At 41.8% G+C, this 12,411-nt stretch overlaps 1 protein-coding gene across 15 annotated transcripts in view; it reads left to right on the forward strand.

Annotated features, from left to right (window-relative positions):
• The window catches only part of dock7 (dedicator of cytokinesis 7), a 223,709-nt gene that overhangs the window by 188,176 nt on the left and 23,122 nt on the right, over positions 1–12,411 (forward strand). For all 15 annotated transcript variants that reach the window (XM_038794509.1, XM_038794510.1, XM_038794511.1 and 12 more), the window contains 6 exons: positions 1,094–1,190; positions 2,192–2,326; positions 5,564–5,716; positions 5,828–5,986; positions 6,766–6,866; positions 9,107–9,299. In XM_038794509.1, the coding sequence (XP_038650437.1) occupies positions 1,094–1,190; positions 2,192–2,326; positions 5,564–5,716; positions 5,828–5,986; positions 6,766–6,866; positions 9,107–9,299 (838 nt within the window). The remainder of the gene's footprint in view (positions 1–1,093; positions 1,191–2,191; positions 2,327–5,563; positions 5,717–5,827; positions 5,987–6,765; positions 6,867–9,106; positions 9,300–12,411) is intronic.

A 12,411-nucleotide genomic window follows, 5' to 3' on the forward strand; every position in this document is an offset into this window, starting at 1 on the left:
GGCAGCATCTGAAGGGAGAGAAAAGAGCTAACGTTTCGAGTCCGATGACTCTTTGTCAAAGCTAACGGACAGACAGAGTGGGAAATATTTATACTGCGGAGTGAGAATGTGTGGAGTGAGAGTGAGCATTCTCACTCCACAGCATAAATATTTCCCACTCTCTCTGTCTGTTAGCTTTGACAAAGAGTCATCGGACTCGAAACGTTAGCTCTTTTCTCTCCCTACAGATGCTGCCAGACTTGCTGAGATTTTCCAGCATTTTCCCTTTTGTTTCAGATTCCAGCATCCGCAGTAATTTGCTTTTATTAATATATATTTGTAACATTGCAACAAAGGTGACATCATTCGAAAGATACTACTGTAGTTTGATCGTTGAAGGCATTGTAAACGTTTTAGTTACTGACTGTTTCAGAATTGGAACTCCTCTTCTTGTAGAAAAATCATTTTGTTTTCTTGTCTATCGATTACATCACTCTTTTTGCTCCGATTTTGACATGCGTTGGCAGAACCTGTGCTTTATTGCATAAATTAAATTGCCTACTTTTCAGCTGTCCTGTGGCTCAGTGCACTGCAGTGTGTGGAGCTGAGCGATATAGATCAGCAAATTCTTGGCTTTAAACTCAGAGTTAGTTCACACGTCTCACCCAAGGAAGTTCTGGGAACTTTATTTTTGACTCCTCGCCATAAACAGGGTTCTTATTTCAAGTTGTTTCCCAGTGAATTCTGCAGATGGATAGAGACAAAATGATCGTAAATTGGTCTGGCTTTGCTTCAGCCATGATGGAATAGCCTGGCCACACTCATTATCTGGGAGACACTGGAGTTTATCTGTATGCTGCACTGTTCCGCAGAACTAGTGAAAGCTTTAAGAACACAGGGGAGAAGGCAAAGCAGAATAAAATATAATACTTCCAAAATTAATTTTGCTTTGCAAGTTTCTGGCACATAGACTAAGGTGAAAAAGCACAACTTGATACTCTTATAGATTAAACTAGCCTGCATTCTTAACCGTTAATCTCAAATCAGATCATACTATTTAAACATCTAAAGCAAGAATCTGAACCTTTTCTGACAGGATATTTGTGTATGACAGGTCAAGGGCTGAGTTGGAACATGAGGCACTGATTGACGGTAACCTGGCAACAGAGGCAAACCTTATTATTTTGGACACTTTGGAAATAATTGTTCAGGTGAGAGAACAAAAAAATAACAGAGAAAAACCTATGGCGATGGAGAAATATCCGTGGGTGTGTTTAGAAATTTTGCACTGATGACATGCAACCATATTTGCTCTTTAGCACCTTTTCAGACATTTGTCCCTATGAATTAACACACCGATCTGGATTTAATGTAATGGGTTGATATTATGTAAATAGGAAAATGTTGATGACTGCGTTCACATTTTGGAAACTATGTTCAAATTCTGCCCTGATTGATAAATTGAATGTCTTTCCCAGTCAGCTGTATGGGTCCTGTGTGAAGTGGGATTGAGACAATCCCCACCCATTTCTCACACATATAGACGCGAGGTACTAAACTGCCCCTGTACTGGGATAAAAATGACATCTCTCTTAAAGACCACGCATGTCCTGGACAAAATGGGATAGGCCAAATTAGTGCCACAGAGGATGCTCTTTTGAGGATTGGAATTTTGGGACCGAGTCGAGACATCTGTAACTTCTCTGTGCTCTCCCTTTCCCTGGAGTGCTCATTGGGATAGTGTTGGAGTAGCTTTACACTGAACCTATTCTGGGCTGCACGGTGGCGCAGTGGTTAGCATTGCTGGCTCACGGCGCCGAGGTCCCAGGTTCAATCCTGGCTCTGTGTCACTGTCCATGTGGAGTTTGCACATTCTCCCTGTGTTTGCGTGGGTTTTGCCCCCACAACCCAAAGATGTGCAGGCTAGGTGGATTAGCCACGCTAAATTGCCCCTTAATTGGAAAAAATGAATTGGATACTCTAAATTTATTTTTTTTAAATACACTGAACCCATTGTATAGCTGACAGCTAAGCGCTTAATGATCAATTCTGGTTCCCTACATTAACATTAATTAGCACACCAATTATTTTTGAAAATAATTTACAAAATTGTAACAGCAGGACAACAATCATACTTTAAAGCATTTTTATTTAAAACCTGTCAAATATTTAAAAATTGTTTATTTTTAATCTTTACCCTCTACATGTTCAGACTGTTTCAGTGACAGAATCCAAAGAGAGTGTACTTGGAGGGGTCCTGAAGGTTCTTCTGCATACTATGGCCTGTAATCAGAGTGCACTTTACCTACAACATTGTTTTGCAACCCAGAGAGCCTTGGTCTCTAAAGTAGGTATTACAATACTATTAATAAATGTTATTGACTTTCTATCGAAGATCACAATCCTAACAATGTTTTGCTCAAGGGCTACTCTCCAGAATGTTCCAACACATCACACCAACTAAAGGCAGGACAATGATTTGTTGCTTGTTGAACTGGTTCATGTTGAACTGGTTTCAATGGCACTTCTTTAGAACATTATTAAATGGGCATTATGCCATTAATTAAAAATCATTGGACTGATTGTTTTAATAGGTTCTTTGCCTTTTTTGGAACATTTTCATTCATTCATTCCACCAAAATTGAGATAATCCAAAGTCACATTTTTGTTTTCTTTCATTTGGGAACACAAAATAGAGAGGTAACAGTACTGGATCCCAGGCCTGACAACATCTAACTGCTTGGCAGTATTGGCATTGGAGTCCTGAGCGATATGAGATAGCAGTTCTGGCGAAATATGGATGGACCTTGATTCATATTATATGGATGCAACAGCTATTGTTAAATACTCTAGTCTAAACAATCGGTATTTGGAGTGTTGGAAAACCCAGGAGCCCAGGGGGGTTAGAGAGGCCGATGTTTTGGCCTTTGCTTCCCTGGTGGCCCAGAGACAGATTTTACTGGGATAGAGGGACTCGGAGCCCCCGAAGTCGGGGGTTTGGGTTAGCGACATGGCGGGGTTTCTCAGGCTTAAGAAAATTAAATTTGCCTTGAGGAGTTCGTTACAGGGGTACGCTTGGAGGTGGCAGCTGGTCATTGACTTCTTCGAGAAAAATTAGACTGTCAGTAATTTTGGCATATTACTTGTCAAATTGGTATGGTTGTTTATTTTATACTTGGAATTATAAATACCAGAATGTAGGAATCCATAAGAATGGTAAACAGTCAGTAAGTTCCATATGTTTGTTTCCTTTCGCTATTTCCTTGTATCCCTTAAACCACCTCTAACTTTATCCATTTAAGGATTTCTTGAAGCCCAGTCCTGTTTTTCACTCTTCCTTCATCACATTAATGAACTGCTCCACTCGTGATTAAATCCTGTTCACTCCTGTGCTGATAATTCCACTCTACGTTTGTGGAACTTGCATACCTTCAGCTTCCACAATTGTTAGTTCTCAGTGCAATGTCTGTATCAAAAGGTATTGATCTCTCTCAAGCTCCTCAATAATATCTTTCAAATACATTGTTTCTTATTTGTTTACAAACCAAAATCTCCTACCTTCAATGACTCCAGTAAGAAGTCTTACAACACCAGGTTAAAGTCCAACAGGTTTGTTTCAAACACGAGCTTTCGGAGCACGGCTCCTTCTTCAGGTGAATGTATAGATTCACCTGAAGAAGGAGCCGTGCTCCGAAAGCTCGTGTTTGAAACAAACCTGTTGGACTTTAACCTGGTGTTGTAAGACTTCTTACTGTGCTCACCCCAGTCCAACGCCGGCATCTCCACTTCAATGACTCCAACTTTAGTCACTCTTCATCCATCAATACCCTAGGCTTCATGGTTTTCTCTGACTTTGAGCAAAAGGACCACATGTTTACTGCTACAGCTGCCTTTAATGTTTCCTCCTTCATGCCAGACTCTACATTTTCCCACCTCAACAATTCTTCAGTCATCCCTGGACAGGATATGAATAAAAGCTTGCAGTATGATTCCTTTTTTTTATCTCTCAACTTCCAGTGACTTTTTTGGCAATCTTTCTCATTTGTTCTGTTCGCTCAAGACTACTATTGCCCTCCCTCTGTCTTTGTGCCCTCCTATAATCGGGAGACTTTCAAGATCCAAGATTAGGTTCAACTAATCACGACGTTCCAAGTTACGACAACTTTGGTTTTTTTAAATTTTCCTATGGTTAACACTGCTGCCGCACAGGGCTTCAGTACTCCGGTCATAGGAATGCCATGGGAAAAAAAGCAGCGATGAAAGATGTATGTTATAGATTAGGGTAGAGATTTTGGTATGTTTGCTTGACAGGGCAGGGTAGGCAGAAAGTTTGCAACACCTTTCTTCAGAAGAGTGAGTGATGAGGCGGAATCTGTGGTCGGGGTAATAGTATATTGTCTGAGGAGGAAGCTTTGTTGATCTGAATCATGTTTCCAGAATCACGTTTCCAGAATCACGGGACAGTGAAGAAGATTATCTAGGATTTCAACGGGATCTTGATCAATTGGGCCAGTGGGCCAAAGAATGGAAGATGGAGTTTAATTTGGATAAATGTGAGATGATGCATTTTGGTAGATCGAATCAGGGAAGGACCTACTCTGTTAATGGTAGGGAGTTGGCGAGAGTTATAGAACAAAGAGATCTGGAAATGCATGTTCATAGCTCCTTGAAGGTGGAGTCGCAGGTGGAAGGGTGGTGAAGAAGGCATTTGGCATGCTTGGCTTCATTGGTCAGAACATTGAATTCAGGAGTTGGGGCACCTTGCTGAAGTTGTACAAGACATTAGTACGGCCACAGTTGGAATACTGTGTGCAGTTCTGGCCACCCTATTATAGAAAGGATATTATTAAACTGGAAAGAGCGCAGAAAAGATTTACTAGGATGCTACCGGGACTTGATGGTTTGAGTTATAAGGAGAGGCTGGATAGACTGGGACTTTTTTCCCTGGGTGAACTTATAGAGGTCTATAAAATAATGAGGGACATAGATAAGGTAGATAGTCAACATCGTTTCCCAAAGGTAGAGGAGCCTAACACTAGAGGGCATAGATTTACGGTGAGCAAGTTGGGCCGAAGGGCCTGTTTTCATGCTGTAAACCTCTATGACACAATGCGATTGCGTTCCTGCGTTTTCTAAGTTTGTTGTGCAGGAGTAATAGAAGCATCCAAGAAAGGGAATGAGGAATTCAGAAGTTGATGTCCCTTTTTTTCTCTTGGGGTTGGGGAAGTCTGTTACCTTGTTCAATTTAGGGTTCTGGGGTTATTTGTTGCCAATAAATTACGTGTCATCGCTACAGTTTCTCTGTATGAGGGAATTATGTTGATCCATATGGTTAATCATCTTTGTGCAGTTGTAAAGAAATGGTTGTGACACTTTATCCATGTTTGAAATGTGCTTGTACTTCCTTTTAAACCATTAAATAACTTGTTAAGGTTTTTTTTAAAGGTAAAACTATAGTCTAGCAGGAAGGTATTTGTCATCACTATACAGTAGAAAATGTACATGTTCATAGTGAAACATTCTAAAACATCATCTTCAAGAACAGAAAGCTGGGAAAGGTTTAATTTTTTTCCTGTTGTTACAGTTTCCTGAACTCCTTTTTGAAGAAGAAACGGAGTTGTGTGCTGATCTGTGCCTGAGACTTTTGCGACACTGCAGTAGCAGTATTGGTACAATCCGAGCACACGCCAGTGCCTCACTCTACCTTCTCATGAGGCAAAACTTTGAGATTGGCAATGTAAGCAATGTTTGAACCTAGTTTTACCTTCTCAGATAATGCATTTATTTTTTGTCCTTTAAAAACTGTGGCATTAAAATGTTGAGATAATTAGTGTTTTATTACTTCCAGAATTTTGCAAGAGTGAAGATGCAAGTGACCATGTCCCTTTCTTCGCTGGTTGGAACATCCCAGAATTTTAATGAAGAATTCCTTAGACGCTCTTTAAAGACAATTTTGACATACGCTGAAGAAGACTTGGAACTGAGAGAAACGACCTTTCCGGACCAGGTATGTAGGGCGCTGCACCCGAAAAGCAGCTCACTGCAATGCAGCATAGCCGATAGAAGCAGGGAGACCCGCTCCCAGCTTGCAAAACCTAACGAGATCTAATGCGATAATGCATTGAAGCTTGGGAGGGTCGGCGTGCTCCAGCGATCGGGGCGCCATTTAAAAATGGTGGCAAGTGGATCTCCTCAGTGCAGAAAACCAGACTATGTGTGGCCTCGTCCACGTTTTCCCCACTGAAGCCCCTATCAAACCTGAGTGCCATTTACTAGCGCTGTGTCTCTCGGCGCTTCGAGCGCCGGGAAACATGCGGCCAAACGCACTTGCTACGGAACTTTGTTCATAGCGTCTATCAGAATAGCACTCTCTCTCTGCCTGGCCTTAAAGCAGTTTATACTAGAAGGAAGGTTGATTCACTCCATGCTGATCTGTTGACCATCTGCTATTGTGTTGGTTGTAGGGAATAAACTTGGTCTTCATAGATATAGAATGCTCCCTTAATTAAGTGAGATATTTGCCATGATTCTCACTTTGAAATATAGACATGTTAAGGTTTTTTTCAACATTTATATACAATATTATTTCCAAAGAAAACAAATCTTGAGTCAGCTACTCATTCGACAGACCTTAAGTTGAAACAATCCTCTGCGTGCTCTCTTTGTTGTGATTAAGACTGCCTCTCAAATAAGTCCTGAAAATGATTCAATCCTCCCTGTTTTGGTATGTTTGGGCTTGGGGTGAATTTATTAATTCTAATGCCTTTCGTTCTTACTTTGGTACAGGTCCAGGATCTGGTTTTCAATCTCCATATGATCCTGTCAGACACTGTGAAAATGAAAGAACACCAGGAAGATCCAGAGATGCTCATTGATCTAATGTACAGGTATCCCTTGAAGATGTTTAGCTCTCAAGTGGACCATGTGGGGTCATTTCTCCAAATTCATCCTCTTATCCCAGCTTTCCTAAAGGCTCACATTCATACAGCAGTGCAGTTCAAGAAGTACCAGCACTCCTCCAGTATCTCGTTCAAGGGACCAAGTATAAGCATAGGCCATGAGTGTCACTGGGCAAGTTAATTTGTGATTTGTGGAACATTATTCTGCCCTCCCCCAATATCCCACATTGCACTTTAGAGCAGGAATCACTGGATAGGAACCTGGAACAGTTTCACCCATCACCATTACATCATGCCTGAGATTGAAGAAGGTTTCAATCTCAAGTACGTTTTATGTTCTGACATGTTCCTTTTCTTTCACTGCCGTGGGCAGCACGGTAGCATGGTGGTTAGCATAAATGCTTCACAGCTCCAGGGTCCCAGGTTCGATTCCCGGCTGGGTCACTGTCTGTGTGGAGTCTGCACGTCCTCCCCGTGTGTGCGTGGGTTTCCTCCGGGTGCTCCGGTTTCCTCCCACAGTCCAATGATGTGCGGGTTAGTTGGATTGGCCGTGCTAAATTGCCCTTAGTGTCCTAAAAAGTAAGGTTAAGGGGGGGGGGGGGGTTGTTGGGTTACGGGTATAGGGTGGATACGTGGGTTTGAGTAGGGTGATCATTGCTCGGCACAACATCGAGGGCCGAAGGGCCTGTTCTGTGCTGTACTGTTCTATGTTCTATAACTTAACAGCTGTTCGCATGGAGGAGGAAAAACTTCCAACCTACTCTCCAATGGATAAGTTAGTGGCTAGGATATGCAGGGGGTGACTTCCATTTTTAACTTGGTAGAAAACTGCCAGCATAACTTCCCGTGCTTCTCATCACACTATACCTGAGATTGGCAACTCAGCAGAGTGGAAGAAATTAGTCAGGGAGTGTTTCTACGCTTTAAATATTTTATCTAATCAAGAATTTCAGCAAACCTAATAGGATGTATAAGAAATTTACAACTGAACCTTGAAAAGCATCTTGCAGTATACTTACTGGCAAACTTGAGCTATGTCAGGACACATCATACTGTATTATTTTTATTTTTAAAAGATGGTACTTCACCGTACCAGAATATGGCTGTTCCAATGCTACGGCCAATACCTACCAGACATTAACTGTGGACAAGTATAACAAGTATTGGTTGCACAGAGGCACAGTGGTTAGCGCTGCTGCCTCACAGCACCAGGGACCCGGGTTGATTCTAGCCTTGGGTGACTATGTGGAGTTTGCACTTTCTCTGCGTGGGTTTCCTCCTACAGTCCAAAGAACAGCAGGTTAGGTGGATTGACCATGCTAAATTGCCCCTACGTGGGTTTGGTTGGGTTATTGGGTCACAGGCATTGGGTGGTAGTGTGGGCCTAGGTAGGGTGCTCTTTCTGAGGGCCGTGCAGATGCAATGGGCCGAATGGCCTCCTGCACTGTACAGATTCTATGAAACAGTGTCCTAATGCCAACTTTATCGCCAACACAAGCCAAGTATCGGGATTATACCTGCCATTATTCTGGATTATATAAACTGCCTTGTGTAGAGTGTAGTGAACACTCACGTGTTATGTCCAAGGAAAAATCAAGCCATATACCAGAATGTAAGTATGGGACCAGATGAAAGTAAGCATTTTAATATTTAAAAATTTCAAAAGAACTGATCAACTGGGCAACAAGCAACTGTAGACTTGGTAGCCTGATGTTAATAATAGGTAAAATAATTAATTTAACCATGAGGCTGGGGAGTCCTGGTACAGCATAAGATAATGCACCATCTGGCATGTAATTGAGTCCTACAACCAGTAGGGCTGCAATCCCCTGCACTGATCTCAGTGAAGGAAGCCACTGAGATGCTACGATTGGCCTCTATATCTCAAGGTGAAAGAAATAAAAAGAAAGTAAGGCAGTGCTGCTGATTACTACTAGATGTCCCAGGGTGATAATTGCACATTTATGGATATTGAATAAGGACCAGATTGTAATGCCCTTCATGATTGAACAGTCTGTCAGTGCTTTCTAACTAGTACCCAAGGTGAAGCATAATACTTATAAGTGGATAACACCTGTTGAGCCACGTTGAGATGAATCAACATCTTCATGAGAGGAAAGAAGAGCATTTGGTAGTGCGACAAGAACAAAAAGGAAATACTGGTGATAAGTTAATTTCAGGCTAGATGTTTATCAGTGATAATTTTGTTTTCCATTTTCTCCTGAAAGAATCGCTAAAGGATACCAGACGTCACCAGACCTGCGACTAACCTGGCTCCAAAACATGGCTGGAAAACACTCCGAGAGGAGCAATCGTGCTGAGGCAGCACAATGTCTAGTCCATTCGGCAGCATTAGTAGCTGAGTACCTAAGCATGCTGGAGGATCGCAAGTATCTTCCAGTAGGATGTGTAACCTTTCAGGTAGGAGATTGAATTACTCACAGATTGTTTTTGCCTATTTTATATGGCGTGTATTGACTGTGAAAATGGAACATGCTTCTTTATTTCCTCTCAGTGAAACCCATTCCAAGAAAAGAATAGAAGGATGTGTTGAGGATAGGATTAGTTGGATATGGATGGGAGGAGGCTTTTGTGGAGCATAATTACAGATGTAGACTAATTGGGCGAAATGGCCTGTTTGTTTGCTGCAACATCTACATAATCTTCTGGTTACAAATATGCCCTTATTTTCTGATCAGGACAGGGTTGGCACCTACATTCCGCCCTGATTCTGTGAAATCAGGCCAAACAGAAACGTATCAGTTTTATAACCCACCTCAGAAGCACTTTGAAAGCAAAACCCTTGGTAGAAAATAAATCCACATCCAGGTTTGTATATTTTAGAAAATCAAAAGTGAGGGCCTTCCTCCCCTCATTTGATAGCTTGTATCATTTATACCTGATCCTCAATTCAAAGCTCACCCAATTGTAAACTGTCCCCAGAGTTAGGTTCTGCATTACTCATGCTTTTCCTACTGATCAGTGAGTGCTGGTATTCAGTTTATTCACTCTATTCATCCAGTTGATTTCTTTCCCATTTAGCACATGGAAATGCCTAGCCTTCACTTGACAATTGCCTGCATTACCCTTGGGCTAGACATCATTTGCAACAATGTGCAAAATCCAGGTGTGAGCACTTCGTCATGGGTCACTCACATACCTGAGATGTTATCTCAAATGCAGGAAACTACATCTCTTACAAAGAACAAAGGAAAGTACAGCACAGGAACAAGCCCTTCAGCCCTCCAAGCCTGTGCCAATCATGCTCCCTAACTAAAAAAAAACCTTCCTGCGCTCGGTCCATATCCCTCTATTTCCTCCCTATTCCTGTATCCCTCCAGATGCCTCTTGAATGTTGCTAATGTGCCTGCTTCCATCACATCCTCTGGCGGCGCATTCCAGGCACCCACTACTCTCTGCGTAAAAAACTTACCTGTACAGTCATCACCTGGAACACCTGGTCTCACCTCAGGAAGAATGAACTTCTGCTGCTGTATCAAAGGTGATGTGAAGCCCTGCTCCACCTGCCTCCATTTCCCCATATTGAACTTATAATAAAATTGTAAAAAAAAAAATCTGGTGGCCTCCTGAAAATGAAATAAAAATCGCTTATTGTCACGAGTAGGCTTCAATGACGTTACTGTGAAAAGCCCCTAGTCGCCACATTCCGGCGCCTGTCCGGGGAGGCTGGTACGGGACTACCACTACCAATCACATTTTCTTTTCTTTTTTAATTTGGATATCCAATTTTTTTTCCCAATAAAGGAACAATTTAACGTGGCCAAACCACCTACACTGCACAATTCTTTGGGTTGTGGGGGTGAGATCCCTTCAGCGTCCATTCATATTTTCTGATTATAAAAATTATTGTGTTTGTTGTTTCCTGTGAGCAGCATGGTAGCACAAGTGGATAGCACTGTGGCTTCACAGTGCCAGGGTCCCAGGTTCTATTCCCTGCTGGATCACTGTCAGTGCGGAGTCTGCACATTCTCCCCGTGTCTGTTCCGGTTTCCTCCCACAGTCCAAAGGCGTGCAGGTTAGGTGGATTGGCCATGCTAAATTGCCCTTAGTGTCCAAAAAGGTTAGATGGGGTTATTGGGTTACGGGGATAGGATGGAAGTGAGGGCTTAAGTGGGTCCGTGCAGACTCGATGAGCTGAATGGCCTCTTTCTGCACTGTATGTTCTATGTTCCCATTATTAAATGGTATGCAGTGATCTTATTTTTAAATTCTGTGGACCTAATGAGTAGCTTATTTAGGAGTAACTTGATGGATGACTTTCATTTAAACCTTTTACGATGAGTATCCATAAGGGTGCATGCATTTTGGATCATCGACCTATCACACCACCATAATTTCATGGTTTGAGATCCTGGATCATTGCTGGAGATGTGTGGAGGCGGAAGGCTTCTCCTTATACAGCATTTGGACCTCGCCCACTTTCCAATTTTTTTATATGATGAAACATAGGAGGTCAAATTCATAATATGTATCTTTAATGTACCCAAGCCATTGTATTGATGCATGTGATAGTCCCTCTGAATGACATTGAAGGGTTGAATGGGGAAAGTGGTTCAAATGGTGAGTCTACCTCTGATTCACTGTATTCATGTATGTTCTCATTCTCTAAGTAATTGATTAGAAGAAGGGATCAGATAGCATAAATTCTGGCTTGCTGAGATTTCTGAGCTTCTTGGACCCCTAGCTTTGGACAGAAAAAAACAGACTTTTCGGCACTCGAGAGATGGTTTGATTGGTTGACTGGTGGCCAATGAATTGGTTAAAAGATCATATTTTACCTGGTAACAGATGGTGATTGGATCCTACCTGAGTGGGATAATGTCCAGAGACCTTCAGAAAGATTTGTGGTCGGATGCTGATTTCGAGGTCTGATATTGACACCAAGTTTGTGATATCTTCCATGATTTAGCACAATCAGGCAGTGTAATGAAATGTAATTATTTATTCTTTTTATAAAAATCCTGATGGATTAAACTGGTGCTGATTTATTAATACAGTTGAAAGCTTTTTTTAAGTACCCAGCCCTGTATCTGTTTGTAATCTGACAAATCACGAAAAGTACTTCTTAAAATACTACACTGAACCATTTACCAGTTTTATTGGTGTACACTTGTCAATTTCCTATGTTAAATATTATTTGATAATAATTATCGTTTATTGTCACGAGTAGGCTTCAATGAAGTTACTGTGAAAAGCCCCTAGTCACCACATTCCGGCACATGTTCGGGGAGGCCGGTACGGGAATTGAACCCGCGCTGCTGGCATTGTTCTGCATTACAAGCCAGCTGTTTAGCCCACTCTGCTAAACCAGCCATATATAAATATATATAAATACTCTTAAATTTGTGTCCCTAAGAAAATTATCACATTTTCCTGAGCCTTCCCAAGTCAGCCGAAAATTGCATAGTTGACCTGGAGACACAATCAATCGGTTTGGTGGGAAGGACTTGATCTAGGCAAATTGCATCTTGGATCCACAGAAAGAAATCACAGAAAACCTGAAATTAAGTGG

This window comes from Scyliorhinus canicula, chromosome 4 (assembly GCF_902713615.1).
Source record: "Scyliorhinus canicula chromosome 4, sScyCan1.1, whole genome shotgun sequence".
Taxonomy (NCBI): Eukaryota; Metazoa; Chordata; class Chondrichthyes; order Carcharhiniformes; family Scyliorhinidae; genus Scyliorhinus; species Scyliorhinus canicula.